This window comes from Heptranchias perlo, chromosome 13, assembly GCF_035084215.1.
Source record: "Heptranchias perlo isolate sHepPer1 chromosome 13, sHepPer1.hap1, whole genome shotgun sequence".
Classification (NCBI taxonomy): Eukaryota; Metazoa; Chordata; class Chondrichthyes; order Hexanchiformes; family Hexanchidae; genus Heptranchias; species Heptranchias perlo.
The window spans coordinates 50688318-50705913 of record NC_090337.1 but is presented as its reverse complement, the minus strand read 5'-3'; the positions used below and the strand labels follow the sequence as shown (position 1 = coordinate 50705913).

Genomic DNA, 17596 nt, shown 5'->3' with positions numbered 1-17596 from the left:
GGAAAGTTGCTTGGAGGCCCTCTCATGGTACAATGGTCAAGAACGAAGCAATAATCATTTTGCAGGTTATAAAATTGCAAGTACTTTAACAACAAATATCTAGTAAAATTACATGAATATAACACAAAAACATTGGGAGCCATCAGCCAGTAGCCTTACAGTGAAATATATACTGTGTTACAAATGAGAGCTTTATATTGGTGGAGTGTACGTATACTATGTGATGACACTGTATAATAGCTTTGTTTCAGATTACAAATTTAAAAAAAATATTTTTACATTAAAAAAAAGTAGATTTGGAAAACATACTCACTGATGGTTGGTCTCCCATCCAGAGCAGGTATTATTTTCATGTCATATCCAAGATTGAGAACCACTGATGTGTGATGTCAACATCCAGGCTAATACACCCAGCATCCTTTGCTGCTCAGTGCCTATATCCAATGGACTTCTCTCAGCTACTGGAGATGCTTGGAACCTGACAGCTTTCCAAATCGGCTTTAATTACCTCAACCAATGATTGAAACAGTACTTTTGAATGAAATTCTACGACGGTGGTGGTCTCTCTATAACTATTCACATCCTCAAAATTCATACTCCACATCCTAGCTTTGGAAAATTAATGAGATGTAGTAAGACATGTTCTGCCTCAGCTGTACCATAAAAACCAACTACCTAATGACAGTGGGACTTTATTCAAATTAAGCACATGGTGCTACACATCAACTGCTGGTGACGTGTGAAGCATAATAAAGTCCCACAGGTACTGTAGATCAAATAAACATAGATAATTGCATATCTGACCAACATATAACCACAAAAACTACACTGGACTCATTTATTATAACACTGTAATTTTAATTGTCCTCTTTATAAGATTACAGAAATCCCCCGTTGTGTAAAATGAAGGAACAAGTGGTAGATGAAATTCTTCACAAATTGCTGAAACTATTTTACAATGCAAGACACATTAACTTCTGTTGTTTGCTTTACTCAGCATTCATTGATATGTTTCATGAATATTTAATAGCCACTAAATGACTAATTCATAATCACAATATTTATACATGTAAATTTTTCTTAATTCAGAACCTCCTGGTACACTGCACATTTTAACCCTCTCAAAGTTCAGCTTATGATGGCACTACATAAAGTCCACATTTGTAGGGCAGGAGACTGATAGTTGGTTAGTCCTCTATGTGCCCAGGCCATTATCTATGCCCAGAGGAAAATCTGCCTCAAATATTTATAATACTACCATACATCTGATAACTTTGACACAACTAAGAGCTAAAGTACATCTCCAACCTAAGTTACTGCTAGCAAAATTCTGACAGTTAATGCTGAAAAGATTTTAAATTCTGAATATACATTCACCTTATTGACAAATTAATGTAACTTCCCCTGTTCTTAATGGACTGTTCCACTGATACAATTGGTTAAATGTACCCAATGTTCATCCAGCCAAACAGTTCCCATGAAAAGGGGAAGAAATTTAGCTGTCAGCTAAGTTTAAGGATCAGGTTCGAAAATTTCAATTTATGTACACTAGGGGTGATGGATGTTAGTGGGACTTGATGCAGGTTAGGATAAGGGCAGCAGACCTCAAGATTATTGCATTGGAATAGTTGAGTCTGGAGATAAAGGCATGGATGACGGTTTTAGCTGCGGATGGGTTGAGGTGGGGCGGAGGTGGGTTATGTTACAGAGGTGGAAGTGGGCAATCTTTGTGTTGGAGAGGATACGGGGTCTGTAGCTCAGTTCGGAGTCAAATAGGATGCCAAGGTTGTGAACAGTCTGGTTCAGCCTGAGGCAGTGGCCAGGGAGAGGGATGGAATCGGTGGTGAGGGAACGGAGTTTGTGGTGGTGGCTAAAACAATGCTTTTCCTTCCTTGTAGTGGATATCTTCATTGCAACTAAGAGATCCATTTAGTAGTTTAATAGAAAAACTGCCAAAACTCATCAACTGAGAATGGGTCATTTTGTCAATGAAGGCTATAATTTCAACTTGCAGATTAATTAAAGTAGATTTTTAATATCCGTTCCCCTCATTATTCATCTTTAAAAGCCTATTACCAGAGTTGTTCTTGGTCCGTACAGAAGTGATGAACTGCACCTGCTTTCTGTTCTTTCCCGTTCTATCATCTATTGCATGTAGAAATAGCTCACAGGGACTGGAGTGCATTGTGGATAGTGCAAGCAACATTATTATTTAATTTGATAAATTTCCTTTGCTTTATATGATTTGGGTTTTTTTAAGTTGTGCCCCTCTAAAAAGGGGGCATTTTTGTTAGTTTTTTTTTGGTTAATGACACTGGGGCAACCCAGTATTTCCTTATTGTTTTAATTAAAAGAGGCATGTAGAAATAGCGAGAGGATTTACTCTGAATCTGAATGAATGATAAAACCAGCAACTACAGGCCAGTCAGTTTAACCTCAGTGGTGGGGAAACTTTTAGAAACGATAATCCGGGACAGAATTAACAGTCACTTGGACGTGTGTGGATTGATCAGGGAAAACCAGCACAGATTTGTTAAAGGCAAATCGTGTTTAACTAACCTGATAGAGTTTTTTGATGAAGTAACGGAGAGGGTAGATGAGGGCAATGGAATTGATGTGGTGTATATAGACTTTCAAAAGGCGTTTGATAAAGTGCCGCATGGTAGGCTTATCATCAAGATTGCAGCCCATGGAATAAAGGGGGCAGTAGCAACATGGATACAGAATTGGCTAAGGGACAGGAAACAGAGAGTGGTGGTGAACGGTTGTTTTTTAGACTGTTGGGAGGCATACAGTGGTGTTCCCTAGGGGTCAGTGCCGGGACCACTGCTTTTCTTAATATATATATATTAATGAATTGGACTTGGGTGTACAGGGCACAATTTTCAAATTTGCAGATGACACAAAATTTGGAAGGGTAGTAAACCGTGAGGAGGATAGTGATAGACTTCAGGAGGATATAGACAAACTGGTGGCATGGGTGGATACGTGGCAGATGAAATTTAACGCAGAAAAATGCAAAGTGATACATTTTGGTAGGAAGAACAAGGAAAGGCGATATAAACTAAAGGGCACAACTCTAAAAGGGATACAGGAACAGAGAGATCTGAAGGTATATGTGCACAAATCGTTGAAGGTGGCAGGGCATGTTAAGAAAGTGGTTAAAAAAGCATACAGGATCCTGGGCTTTAAAAATAGAGGCATAGAGTACAAAAGTATGGAAGTCATGATGAACCTTTATAAAACACTGGTTCAGCCACAACTGGAGTATTGTGTCCAGTTCTGGGCACCGCACTTTAGGAAAGATGTGAAGGCCTTAGAGAGAGTGCAGAAGAGATTTACTAGAGTGATTCCAGGGATGAGGGACTTTAGTTACGTGGATAGACTGGAGAAGCTGGGGCTGTTCTCCTTGGAACATAAATGGTTGCGAGGAGATTTGATAGAGATATTCAAAATCATGAAAGGTCTAGACAGAGTAGGTAGAGAGAAACTCAGAAGGTGGTCACCCCACAGCTTAAGGGAGTGCAGGCAGAGAGGGACTGGGTGACCGCCAGACAGACAAGGAGGACTAGGCAGGTAGTTCAGGACTTCCCTGAGGGTATCTCGCTCTCTAACCTGTATTCAGTTCTGAATACTGATGGGGGAGAGGGTTCCCCTGGGGAGTGCAGCCAGAGCCAAGACCAGAGCACCTTGCGTGGCTCAGCTGCACGGGGTGGGAGGGTGGAGATGGGGTCGGGAGAGCAATAGTGGTAGGAGATTCCATAGTTAGGGGAGCAGACAGGTGTTTCCGCGGCTGCAGGCGTGATTCCAGGATGGTATGTTTCCTCCCTAGTGCCAGGGTCATGGATGTCACTGAGCAGCTGCAGAACATTCTGGGGGGGCGGAGTGTGAACTGCCAGAAGTCATGGTCCGTATCGGGACCAACGACATAGGTAGAAAGAAGGATGAGGTCCTGCAGGCAGAGTTTAAGGAGTTAGGAAAAAGATTAAAAAGTAGGACCTCAAAGGTAGTAATCTCCGGACTACGCCCAGTGCCACATGCTAGTGAGAATAGAAATAGGAGGACAGAGCAGATGAATGCGTGGCTGCAAAGGTGGTGCAAGGGGGAGGGCTTTAGATTCCTGGGGCATGGGACCGGTTCTGGGGGAGGTGGGACCTGTACAAGCTGGACGGGTTGCAGCTCAACAGGGCCGGGACCAATATCTTTGCAGGGAGGTTTGCTGGTGCTGTCGGGGTGGGTTTAAACTAGCTTGGCAGGGGGATGGGAACCTGAGTGTAGATTCAGAACTGGAAATGGAAGGCAGCAAATTAGTGAGTGAGTCTGGAAGGCAGAGGGAACAAAGGTTAGAAAATAAACAGAGGAGTTTGGCAGTCCTTAAATGTATTTACCTCAATGCAAGGAGTATAGGAAATAAGGCGGATGAGCTGAGGACACAGATAGACACGTGACAGTATGATATCTTAACTATTACAGAAACATGGCTTAAAGAGGGGCAGGACTGGCAGCTCAACATCCCTGGTTACAGGGTTTTCAGACGCGATAGAGAGGGGGGCTGGCAATTTTGGTTAAGGAAACAATTACAGTTGTGAGGAAGGATGATATTTTGGAAGGCACCTCAAATGAGGGGGCCTTATGGTTTGAGCTAAAGATAAAATATGGGGCAGTCACACGACTGGGAGTGTACTATAGACCCCCAAACAGTCAGAGGGAGATAGAGGAGCAAAAACAATAGGGCAGTAATAGTAGGGGATTTCAACTACCCTAATATTAACTGGGATACAAACAGTGTGAATGGTATCGAGGGCGCAGAATTCTTAAATTGCATGCAGGAGAATTTTTTTAGCCAGTATATAGCAAGCCCAATGAGAGGGGGGGCAGTTCTGGATTTAGTTCTAGGAAATGAAGAGGGGCAGGTGGAAGAAGTAGCAGTGGGAGAGCATTTTGGTGGTAGTGATCATAACACAATTAGTTTTAGCATAGTTAGGGAAAAGGACAAAGACAGAGCAGGAGTTAAAGTTTTCAATTGGGGAAAGGCCAATTTTACTAAACTGAGAAATGATTTAGCAGAAGTAAACTAGAAACAGCTACTTGAAGGTAAATCAGTGTCAGAGCAGTGGGAGACATTCAAAGGGGTGATTCAAGGTGTTCAGGGTAAACATGTTCCCTCAAAGAAAAAGGGAGGGGCTGTCAAATCTAGAGCCCTCTGGATGTCAAGACCCATTCAGGGTAAGGTAAGGCAGAAAAAGAAAGCCTATGATAGACCCCGGGAACTCAATACTGCAGAAAGCTTAGAGGAGTATACAAAGTGCAGGGGTGAAGTTAAAAAGGAAATTAGGAAAGCAAAGAGAGGGCATGAAAAAATATTAGCAGGTAAAATCAAAGAAATCCCAAAGATGTTTTATAAATACATTAAGAGCAAGAGGATAACTAAAGAAAGAGTAGGGCCTATTAGAGACCAAAAAGGTAAACTGTGAGTGGAGGCGGAAGATGTGGGTATGGTTTTTAATGAATACTTTGCATCTGTCTTCACAAAGGAGAGGGATGATACAGGGATTGAAGTTAAGGAGGAGGAGTGTGAAATATTGGATGGGATAAACATAGTGAGAGAGGAAGTATTAAGGGTATTAACATTTTTGAAAGAGGATAATTCACCAAGGCCGGATGAAATGTATCCCAGGCCGTTAAAAGAAGCCAGGGAGGAAATAGTGGCGGCTTTAACAATCATTTTCCAAACTTTACTGGATACAGGCGTAGTGCTGGAGGATTGGAGGACTGCTAACGTTGTACCGTTGTTTAAAAAGGGAGCGAAGGATAGACCGAGTAATTACAGGCCAGTCAGCCTAACCTCGGTGGTGGGCAAATTATTGGAATCAATTCTGAGGGACGGGATAAACCATCACTTAGAAAGGCACGGACTAACCAAATGACAGTCAGCACGGATTTGTTAAGGGGAGTTCGTGTCTGACTAGCTTGATTGAATTTTTTGAGGAGGTGACAAGGAGGAACGATGAGGGTAGTGCAATTGATGTAGTCTACGTGGATTTTAGCAAGGCTTTTGACAAGGCAGATTGGTCAAAAAAGTAAAGGCCCATGGGATCCAAGGGAATGAGGCAAATTGGATCCAAAATTGGCTCAGTGGCAGGAAGCAAAGGGGAATGGTCGATGGGTGTTTTTGTGACTGGAAAGCTGTTTCCAGTTGGGTGCCACAGGGCTCGGTGCTAGGTCTTTTGCTTTTTGTGGTATACATTAACGATTTGGACTTAAACGTAGGGGGCATGATTAAGAAATTTGCAGATGACACAAAGATAGGCTGTGTGGTTGATAGTGAGGAGGAAAGCTGTAGACTGCAGGAAGATATCAATGGACTGGTCAGATAGGCAGAAAAGTGGCAAATGGAGTTCAATCCGGAGAAGTTTGAGGTAATGCATTTGGGGAGAGCAAACAAGGTAAGGGAATACACAATAAATGGGAGGATACTGAGAGGTGTAGAGGAAGTGAGGGACCTTGGAGTGCATGTCCACAGATCCCTGAAGGTAGCAGGACAGGTAGATAAGGTGGATAAGAAGGCATATGGAATGCTTTCCTTTATTAGCCGAGGAATAGAATGTAAAAGCAGGGATGTTATGCTGGAACTGTATAAAACACTAGTTAGGTCACAGCTTGAGTACTGCGCACAGTTCTGGTCACCACATTACAGGAAAGATGTAATTGCACTAGAGAGGGTGCAGAGGAGATTTACAAGGATGTTGCCAGGACTGGAGAATTTTAGCTATGATGACAGATTGGATAGGCTGGGGTTGTTTTCCTTGGAACAGAGGAGGCTGAGGGGTGATTTGATTGAGGTGTACAAAATTATGAGGGGCCTAGATAGAGTTGATACGAAGGACCTATTTCCCTTAGCGGAGGGGTCAATAACCAGGGGGCATAGATTTAAAGTGATTGGTAGAAGGATTAGAGCAGAAATGAGGAAAAATGTTTTAACCCAGAGGGTGGTGGGGGTCTGGAACTCTCTGCCTGAGAGGGTGGTAGAGGCAGAAACCCTCAACTCATTTAAAAAATATCGGGATGTGCACCTAAAGAGCCGTGACCTGCAGGGCTACGGACCAAACGCAGGAAAGTGAGATTAGGCTGGGTGGCTCGTTTCTCAGCTGGCACGGACATGATGGGCCGAATGGCCTCCTTCTGTGCCGTAAATTTTCAATGATTCTATGATTCTAAACTGTTCCCATTGGCGGAAGGGTCAAGAACCAGAGGACATAGATTTAAGGTGATTGGCAAAAGAAACAAAGGTGACATGAGGAAAAACCTTTTTATACAGAGATTGGTTAGGATCTGGAATGCACTGCCCGAAGGGGTGGTGGAGGCAGATTCAGTCATGGCCTTCAAAAGGGAACTGGATAAGTACTTGAAAGAAAAATTTGCAGGGCTTCGGGGATAGAGCGGGGGAGTGGGACTAGCTGGATTGCTCTTGCATAGAGCCGGCGCGGACTCGATGGGCCGAAAGGCCTCCTTCTGTGCTGTAACCTTTCTATGATCTTCGATGCAGAGTATAGCTCCTCCCTTCCTAAACTTATTTTTAGATATTTCCCTTAGTCTTCAGTTTTAATTTGCCTGTTTAATTCTTCATGTGGTAGTTAATCTTTCATGTGGCCCTTCGTAGCCAAGAAACGGTTCATTGGGAATAGCAGAAAATACATTAGTTTGTATTTAGGAGGAAACATACCAATGCATAATCCTTGGGATTAGGGCTAGGAACTAAACTACTGCTGGCTAAATTCCACAGATTTGGGCATTTTTATGTAAACTCTCTTCTGGGCAGCCTTTTGGCCAACTACATAATAAAAATAATCTACCAGTTATATGAAATTGCATGGGCTTGTACAAGAAACCTACAGCACCGGCGCAAAAAACTTATTGCATTTACACCATTCCTACATGGGTTTAACAGCACTTAGCTATAATATGGAGTGTAATTCTTAATGGATTTTTCAAGTTAGAGATTCTATCTGTAGCTTTTCATGTTAAAATTCATCCTTTGAACTCTTGCCATTTAGACATCATGCAAGTGTAGCACAATTTATTCTGATTCAAGTATATTCTTCTCTATCTACATAGCTGCCAGTATATTTTAGCTGAAATTAACCTTTTTCTGGTTAAAACAAAGTCCTAATAACCTCCCCTCAATGATAGTGGCTGCATTGTGCAGATGGAAAACATTCGCTTTGAATTTTTACTGTGTAGATGAAATAATTTTGAAAATGAAGTAGCATTCTGTGAATTAAATAAAAACTGTTCACAATCTGCAGTTTTCTGGTAAAACTGCACAGTTAACACTGCCATGCAGAATGATGGGAGTTTCGCAATCTGTCAAAAGTGCAAGCAGGACAAAATAGTAAGATTCTATCACCGCTGATGGATCACATTCCTGTTGGTAAATTTCCGCCCTTCCTTGTTCTTACTTCCATGGCATTCCTCTGCCCTATAGATTCTGTAGCATTCTTTCCTGTTCTGAGCTCGCAGTTGTGGGTTTTTGATCTCCTCGACCATTAGGCTTGGAAACCAGCCTTTCTCTCCATCGTGCAAACGATCGCCTAATATCCAGCCTGGAAGAAAAAGTGTAGAGTACGCTTACTTATCAAAGTCTACTCTCCTAACTTATCAACTCCTATTAAGGTATGCATTTTTCAAAAACATTTTAATCATTTTTTAAAAAAAACAATTATGATTTAATGAATGTTTATGTTTTTCGAAGTGAGAGATGTTACTACTGGACAGCAGGGTACTTTTTCACTTTTGGTATCTGTTGTCACCTTCAATGACTTAAAGGCCACGTATAGCACTGGCAGAGAATCTCTTTTTGCACTGTATGAATAAGGGGGAATGACATTTGTCTTGTTGCTAATCTTAAAAACAATTAACCTTCTATTAAAATAGTGGAGGAAAAAATTGCATTTATACACTGGTACCCAACAGTATTTCAGGACCTGTATGTTAATCCACTGCATCATTCAGTCCCCTAATGGCCCAGCTGTTAATGATTTATTCATTAAAGATAATAGTAAAGCATGAAAATATTTCAAATTTACATATACTGAGAAAGATTTTGGGCCCAATATACTGTAATATATAGATAATTTGAACTTGGATTACCATCAGGTAAATTTTCATTTTCATACCTGGACGATAATCTGGCAGACACTCAAATCCCTCCATATCTGGTTCATAGAGACACTGTGCCACATCCAACTCCTCACCCTTTCATAGGGACACATGCTCCTTTTCCAACCCCCTCCCCCACTTCATACTGGCATTCTTCTTCCTTTCCCCTCTCAGTTTAACTTGGCACTTTTCTCTGCTTACAAACCAGTTCAACTTGATACCCTTCTTCCACCCCACCTTTTAAGCCAGCACCCTTTCCTCCCTCACCTTACACTGTCACTATTCCCACCCCCACTCCATCCCACTTAGTACTCTGCCCCTCCCCCTAACCCAGTTCAAGCTGGCACTATCCTTTGTGCCTCACCACTCTCTTTCCTCCCCCACCACAAAATGTCGGTTCCAGCTTCTTTCCTCTTCTCCCCCCAAGTTTCACTCCTGTTTCTGTTCCTTGCCCTCTCTTCATTTCTCCCTACCTTCTCCACTTTATTGTTTTCCATTCTTCCCTTTATTGTCATTGATTCTTCCCTTTTCCCTCAGCACCGCAGTCCTGTTGCGATTCCAAACGCTCAATACTATAGGCGGGAATCATGTATTTGCAACAATTCCTACTTATATTATGCAAGGGCAAGAATCACTTCCATTAATGGCACTAGCAGCGTTGAGGAAATAGGAGCCTAGTCCGCAATGATTTTCGTTAAATACTGACATGCAGACTGGATCCTTAAAATACTGATTGTCAACATGAAACCATTGGCATGTAGGTTTTTTTGAACTTTCATCACAAAATGAGGACAGGATTTTGAATCTAAGAATGTTGCCAGACGCTTCTTGAACTGATTTCAAGTGGAGACTTAATAAATTATATTATTAACTTTTCTCATTATTTAACTGTCTTTTGGATGTTTCCTATTCTTCTGTTCAGAACAGTCTGTCCTCATTTATTTAGGCCACCTTGGTTGCCATGACATCTTTTCCCTGTTGAGAAATATGAGGAAATGAAGTAATCCAGGACTCAATGGGGGTAATCTTGACTTTGAGTGATAGTGTAAAATGGAAGATAGTGAATTACTTCACTGGAAAGAAAAATCTGGAGATGTAAAACAGGCTGCCGATTCGCTATCACCCGTTTTACACTTTCGCACAAAGTCAAAATGACCCCCAGTGACCTTATCATGTCAGCTAAAGATTATTTAAATGAGAATGTACGGCTGTCATAAGGACATTGGTGCCAATTTTAGTATCCATTACATCCTGAAATTGTGAACATGGGGCAGAATGGATCATAAAATGTGAGTTTCTGGTGGATTTAGGATGGGTGGAAGCTTCACATCAATGTTAAAATGAAGAAGATGTAACATTTAGATGTCAATAGCATTTTCTGTAGTTTATGACATGATTGCACTTATTCCTCATCATGTCCTTGTAACTTGAACATCTGCATATCCAAGGCTTACTGTTTGAATGCCAAAACATTAAAAGGAACAAGATGCTATTAATAGGTGTGCATTTCTTATTAATAACTTTCTTTACGTCTTACACTCTGTGGGGATTAAATTCGGGAGTGCCGGCCCCGTGCAGTGTTAGTCCCCCGCGCACAAATGGTGAGGTCCGAGGAGCCCCGGATTTTGGGGATTGGACTTCATTTTTTTTTAATTTGTTCATGGGATGTGGGCATCGCTGGCGAGGCCAGTATTTATTGCCCATCCCTAATTGCCTTGGGAAGGTGGTGGTGAACTGCCTTCTTGAACCGCTGCAGTCCATGTGGTGAAGGTTCTCCCACAGTGCTGTTAGGAAGGGAGTTCCAGGATTTTGACCCAGCGACGATGAAGGAACGGTGATATATTTCCAAGTCGGGATGGTGTGTGACTTGGAGGGGAACGTGCAGGTGGTGGTGTTCCCATGTACCTGCTGCTCTTGTCCTTCTAGGTGGTAGAAGTCGCGGGTTTGGGAGGTGCTGTCGAAGAAGCCTTGGCGAGTTGCTGCAGTGCATCCTGTGGATGGTACACACTGCAGCCACTGTGCGCTGGTGGTGAAGGGAGTGAATGTTTAGGGTGGTGGATGGGGTGCCAATCAAGCGGGCTGCTTTGTCCAGGATGGTGTCGAGTTTCTTGAGTGTTGTTGGAGCTGCACTCATCCAGGCAAGTGGAGAGTATTCCATCACAGTACTGACTTGTGCCTTGTAGATGGTGGAAAGGCTTTGGGGAGTTAGGAGGTGAGTCACTCGCCGCAGAATACCCAGCCTCTGACCTGCTCTTGTAGCCATAGTATTTATATGGCTGGTCCAGTTAAGTTTCTGGTCAATGGTGACCCCCAGGATGTTGATGGTGGGGGATTCGGCGATGGTAATGCCGTTGAATGTCAAGGAGAGGTGGTTAGACTCTCTCTTGTTGGAGATGGTCATTGCCTGGCACTTGTCTGGCACGAATGTTACTTGCCACTTATCAGCCCAAGCCTGGATGTTGTCCAGGTCTTGCTGCATGCAGGCACGGACTGCTTCATTTTCTGAGGGGTTGCGAGTGGAACTGAACACTATGCAATCATCAGCGAACATCCCCATTTCTGACCTGATGATGGAGGGAAGGTCATTGATGAAGCAGCTGAAGATGGTTGGGCCGAAGACACTGCCCTGAGGAACTCCTGCAGAAATGTCCTGGGGCTGAGATGATTGGCCTCCAACAACCACTATCATCTTCCTTTGTGCTAGGTATGACTCCAGCCACTGGAGAATAATTCCCCTGATTCCCACTTACTTCAATTTTACTCGGGCTCCTTGGTGCCACATTCGGTCAAATGCTGCCTTGATGTCAAGTGCAGTCACGCTCACCTCTGGAATTCAGCTCTTTTGTCCATGTTTGGACCAATGCTATAATGAGGTCTGGAGCTGAGTGGTCCTGGCGGAACCCAAACTCAGCATCGGTAAGTAGTTTATTGGTGAGTAAGTGCCGCTTGATAGCACTGTCGATAACACCTTCCATCTTTTTGCTGATGATTGAGAGTAGGCTGATGGAGCGGTAATTGCCGGATTGGATTTGTCCTGCTTTTTGTGGACAGGACATACCTGGGCAATTTTCCACATTGTCGGGTAGATGCCAGTGTTGTAGCTGTACTGGAACAGTTTGGCTAGAGGCGCAGCTAGTTCTGGAGCACAAGTCTTCAGCACTAGAGCTGGGATGCTGTTGGGGCCCATAGCCTTTGCTGTATCCAGTGCACTCAGCCGTTTCTTGATATCACGTGGAGTGAATCGAAATGGCTGAAGACTGGCTTCGGTGATGGTGGGGATATCGGGAGGAGGCCAAGATGGATCATCCGCTCTGGCTGAAGATGGTTGCAAACACTTCAGCCTTGTCTTTTGCACTCACGTGCTGGTCTCTGCCATAATTGAGGATGGGGATGTTAGTTGTTTAATTGTTTAATTGTCCACCACCATTCACGACTGGATGTGGCAGGACTGCAGAGCTTTGATCTGATCTGTTGGTTGTGGGATCGCTTAGCTCTGTCTATAGCGTGTTGCTTCCGCTGTTCAGCATGCATGTCGTCCTGAGTTGTAGCTTCACCAGGTTGGCACCTCATTTTTAGGTACATCTGGTGCTTCTCCTGGCATGCTCTTCTACACTCTTCATTGAACCAGGGTTGATCCCCTGGCTTGTTGGTAATGGTAAAGTGAGGAATATGCCGGGCCATGAGGTTAAAGATTGTGCTGGAATACAATTCTGTTGCTGCTGCTGGCCCACAGCGCCTCATGGATGCCCAGTTTTGAGCTGCTAGCTCTGTTCTGAATCTATCCCATTTAGCACGGTGATAGTGCCACACAACACGTTGGATGGTGTCCTCAGTGCGAAGACGGGACTTCGTCTCCACGAGGACTGTGCGGTGGTCACTCCTACCAATACTGTCATGGACAGATGCATCTGCGACAGGTAGATTGGTGAGGATGAGGTCAAGTAGGTTTTTTCCTCGTGTTGGTTCGCTCACCACCTGCCGCAGGCCCAGTCTGGCATCTATGTCCTTCAGGACTCGGCCAGCTTAGTCAGTAGTGGTGCTACCGAGCCACTCTTGCTGATGGACATTGAAGTCCCCCACCCAGAGTACATTTTGTGCCCTTGCTACCCCCAGTGCTTCCTCCAAGTGGTGTTCAACATGGAGGAGGATTGATTCATCAGCTGAGGGAGGACAGTGGGTGGTAATCAGCAGGAGGTTTCCTTGCCCATGTTTGACCTGATTCCAAGAGATTTCATGGGGTCTGGAGTCAATGTTGAGGACTCCCAGGGCCACTCCCTCCTGCCTGTATATCACTGTACCGCCACCTGTGGTGGGTCTGTCCTGCCGGTGGGACAGGGCATACCCAGGAATGGATGGAAGAGTCTGGGACGTTGGCTGAAAGGTATGATTCTGTGAGTATGGCTATGTCAGGCTGTTGCTTGACTAGTCTGTGGGACAGCTCTCCCAATTTTGGCACAAATCCCCAGGTGTTCGTGAGGAGGACTTTGTAGGGTCGACTGGGCTTGGTTTGCCTTTGTCGTGTCCGGTGCCTCGTGGTCTGATGCCGGGTGGTCCGTCTGGTTTTATTCTTATTATGACTTTTTTTAGCGAGATTGTACAACTGAGTGGCTTGCTTAGCCATTTCAGAGGGCAATTAAGAATCAACCACATTGCTGTGGTCTGAAGTCACATATAGGCCAGACCGGGTAAGGACGGCAGGTTTCCTTCCTTAAAGGACATTAGTGAACCAGATGGGTTTTTACGACAATCTGGTAGTCTCATGGCCATCATTATGAAGCTGGCGATGTGGGAGGAGGTAGGTATTCCAAGTTTGGGCTGGGCCCACGTATAAGTATTTCGACTCGGGATCACGAGCTTCAGAATTGGCAACGAGGGGGAGGAGGATTGGGGGCTTTGGAAAAGTAATCATGTGGTCGGGAGGGAGGCATCGAGGGTCGGTAACCTCAGCCAATCTTCAGTCCAGAAAAGTAAAAAACAGGTGATTGATACATTGTTTGCCACAGCAAGTTCATCGCTTTCCTGGTAGACAACCAGTCACAGAAGGAGAAGGCTCTGGGTTTTGCCCAATGCATCATTTCCCGAAATTCAGGGTGTCATAATTTGTATACATGTTAACATGTGTGCTCCTGCCCACAATAGTGGAGCCTTCATGTATCTCAAGGGCTTTCACTCAATCAATGTTAGGCTAGTCTGTGACCATTTACACAAGGTTATGCCCACTTTCCTGGCAGCAATCATGACCCATTTATTCTAAGATAATCCACTGTTCGCCCATTGTTTGGCCCAGGAAAAATGAGTGGGAGCATGGTTCCTTGGAGACTAATGTGACCCACTGTAGTCCTGGATTATGACACCTGGGCAGCATCCAGATATACCTACTGAACACAGTTATATGGAGATCGATGCATCAAATGGTGAAGCAGGGAGTCAGATGCATGTCTTGGGCTTCCTAAATTAGAGGCCAGCCATCGTCATGGCTTACATCGCAGTCTGCACAACCTTGCTGTGAAATGTGGAAAAAAACATGGAGCTGTCAGGGAAGGTGGGCCCTTGATCGTCTGTGGGTGAAGACATATGGGGGATTGAGCATGCTGAAGATGCTGCTGGTGACCCACATTTGCTAGCCATCGGAGCCGTCTGTCAGGATCTGATTCATGAGTCCATCAAATAATAACACCTTAGACCTTAGTGCATCTTCACCATTCCCTCAACAAAAGTGTCCTCACTTACTGATTTGACAACTATTCCCTGACTGTCGAGGATACCATTTCTTTCATCTAATGTTTCAGTCTGCAATGCCATTACAAGAATATTCTCTGGGCACATTGCAAATGAAGTGCGACCAAATTTTATTTCCCTTCATGTGATCTGTATGTTTTGTTGCTATTTGCCACACTGGTGTTTCCTCTCAGTATCCAACTGATGTGCACCACTACCTAATCTAATGCTTTTTTGTGCTCCCCCAGTGACCTGTAGTATTATAGCACAGAGAATCCAACACTGTAGAAACTGGGATAAAACCAAAGTCTCTCTGTGTTAGTGGGATTAACGCAGTACAAGGTTGCGATGGGTTACTTATTTACATTATGAATTTGCAACTGTACTTCACAATAGAAATAATGTTTACCATCTATTGTCCATTCCACGACATTGAGAATGTCAGCAGCTTCCAACGAGAGCTCATCAGGTTCCTGTGCTGTGTATCTCTGGATACACTGCACCTGAGGACAATCTGGCAGAGACCACAGAACAATAGTGAGATTGTAACAGCAGTAATCATTCGATTATCAACAGCTGAATAAAATGGGCAGCCTTTAGAGAACTAAGGTTTCTTATAACCCTCTTTTCATTCAATTACAATAAATTTTATTGTAAACAATTTTACAACACCAAGTTATAGTCCAGCAATTTTATTTTAAATTCACAAGCTTTCGGAGGCTACCTCCTTCCTCAGGTGAACGATGTGGAAGGAGGTAGCCTCCGAAAGCTTGTGAATTTAAAATAAAATTGCTGGACTATAACTTGGTGTTGTAAAATTGTTTACAATTGTCAACCCCAGTCCATCACCGGCATCTCCACACAATAAATTTTATCTGCAAGCAAGGCATGGAGAGGAAAGCTAAATATTTACACTGAACAATGTAATTAGTCTAAGTCATTTCTTTTAACTTTTGTGCTGATGACATTAAGGGAAATTAGCAATTTCCATTTCGGACACCCAGATATAGCACAATTTAGGTGCAGAATAAAGTTCCTTCTACTTTTTCTTGGTTACATATGAACTTTAGGAGCAGGATGCTACTGATAACCTGCTCATCCAATGTTAGTGTAAGAAATGAGAGAAAAAATATAGGAGGGGGGAAATGAGAGGAACAAAAATCCACCCCTGATCAAGCACAGAGTCTAAGGTTAGTTAGATACCTGGGAAGGAGTAAATGACTAAATAAAGCCTTACCCCAATGCAATGAGCTGGGAGAAACATACTTTGTTCTTCGGTTTGGAACAAGTGCGTGGATCCAGCGCTTCTTATCACTCCTAAAAAAATAAATTTGTAGACAATTAAAATCAGTAAATGAGAAAAAACAGGAGAACTCAAGCACTGTGACATTGCAGAGGAGATATAAGCTGCTATACTCTTCTATGTACATCAGAACAGGAGAGAAGTTTTGCATTTTTATTCGCAAGAACCCCATCAGTGATAAACTAAGACTCATTCTTTGTTTGACCCATTACATTTCCAAGAGACTTTTTTTATCAGCACCATTTTATAAGTAAAGTAGCATTTCTCACATTTGAATTGGTGGTAAAATTTCAGCAGAGAACCAAATCGCCAAATTGGAAACAAAGTAGGCATAATGACCCTGTGACTTTTACAAATTTTAGTTGAATTGTATTTCTGCCAGTTCTGAAGAGTGTTGGAAAATAGTGAAGCAGAAGCAATTTTGGTCACCCACAATTATTTCAACTTGCTTCTTGTTAAACTGTGGTTAAGGTAATGTGAGCATTAGGAATGTAAGATGCTAGCTATGATAGGAGAATCTACATAATGCACTGCTGCACAGTGACTAATATATTGGGCTGGATCTTGCTGGAGCAGGGCATCTCACACCGTGCCCGGTGAGTTAGCCTTTGTCTGCACCCTGCAGCTCAAACATTTTTTGCACCTCAACTTGCTGGAAGTACGAGGGCAACGAGGCATCTGGGACCTAAATGAACGATGGGACCAACAGTATATCTCCTTAACCAATGAGATTAAGGGATTGAGAAATAAACAGAGGAAGGACCGAGAAGGAGGGTGAATTAGAGTGGGTGAATTCAATGTCAAATCAGGTACAGGAAGAAAAATAAAGAGAGGGAAAGAAAGATTGGATTAAGAGAGAGATAGAAAAGAGACAGAAAAGTAAGAAAAATAATTTAAATTTAAAATTTGACATTTTTAAAATCTCCAACAACAATTCACTACCTGAAGTAATGAGACTCCACAGATTAAATTGTTCAATTTCTGGGCCAGAGAAGTTGATTGGGCAGTCATTAACAATTATCGCATCATTAATAGTACTTAGGCTATTAATTACCAGACTGAACTTTTAGTGGCAAGCTTAATGGGCAATTAATGTGCAAATCCAGCAAGTTTTAAAAAATGTCGGGGAGGCTAAGGGCGAGATGCTGTTTGGGCGAAGCAAACAGTGGAGCGACGTAAATCGACCAGCGAGTTCTGGAGATTCACCACTCATGGCGTTTCTCTTAATCCCCTCAAACTTGCTGGCCGATTTGCACAGCAAGTTCATGCCGTTATTTTTTCAGCAAATTCCGGCCCAATAATGCGATAGTTTTAATATCATTGGCTGCAATTCGGAATAATACTTTCTGCACTTAACTGCTGACAGCAGTTCATGTAACTGTTATAGTTACAGGAGATACATATATCTTCCCATCT

The 17596-nt window shown here is 43.2% G+C and overlaps 1 protein-coding gene across 1 annotated transcript in view; it reads right to left on the bottom strand.

Moving 5' to 3' along the window:
- Positions 1-837: 837 nt before the first annotated feature.
- Positions 838-17596, bottom strand: part of ngef (neuronal guanine nucleotide exchange factor) — a 64454-nt gene continuing 47695 nt past the window's right edge. The window contains exons 14-16 of the mRNA XM_067995473.1: positions 16115-16194; positions 15287-15391; positions 838-8603 (exon numbers count right to left, since the gene is read on the bottom strand). Of these exons, the coding sequence (XP_067851574.1) occupies positions 8404-8603; positions 15287-15391; positions 16115-16194 (385 nt within the window). The 3' untranslated portion in view covers positions 838-8403. The remainder of the gene's footprint in view (positions 8604-15286; positions 15392-16114; positions 16195-17596) is intronic.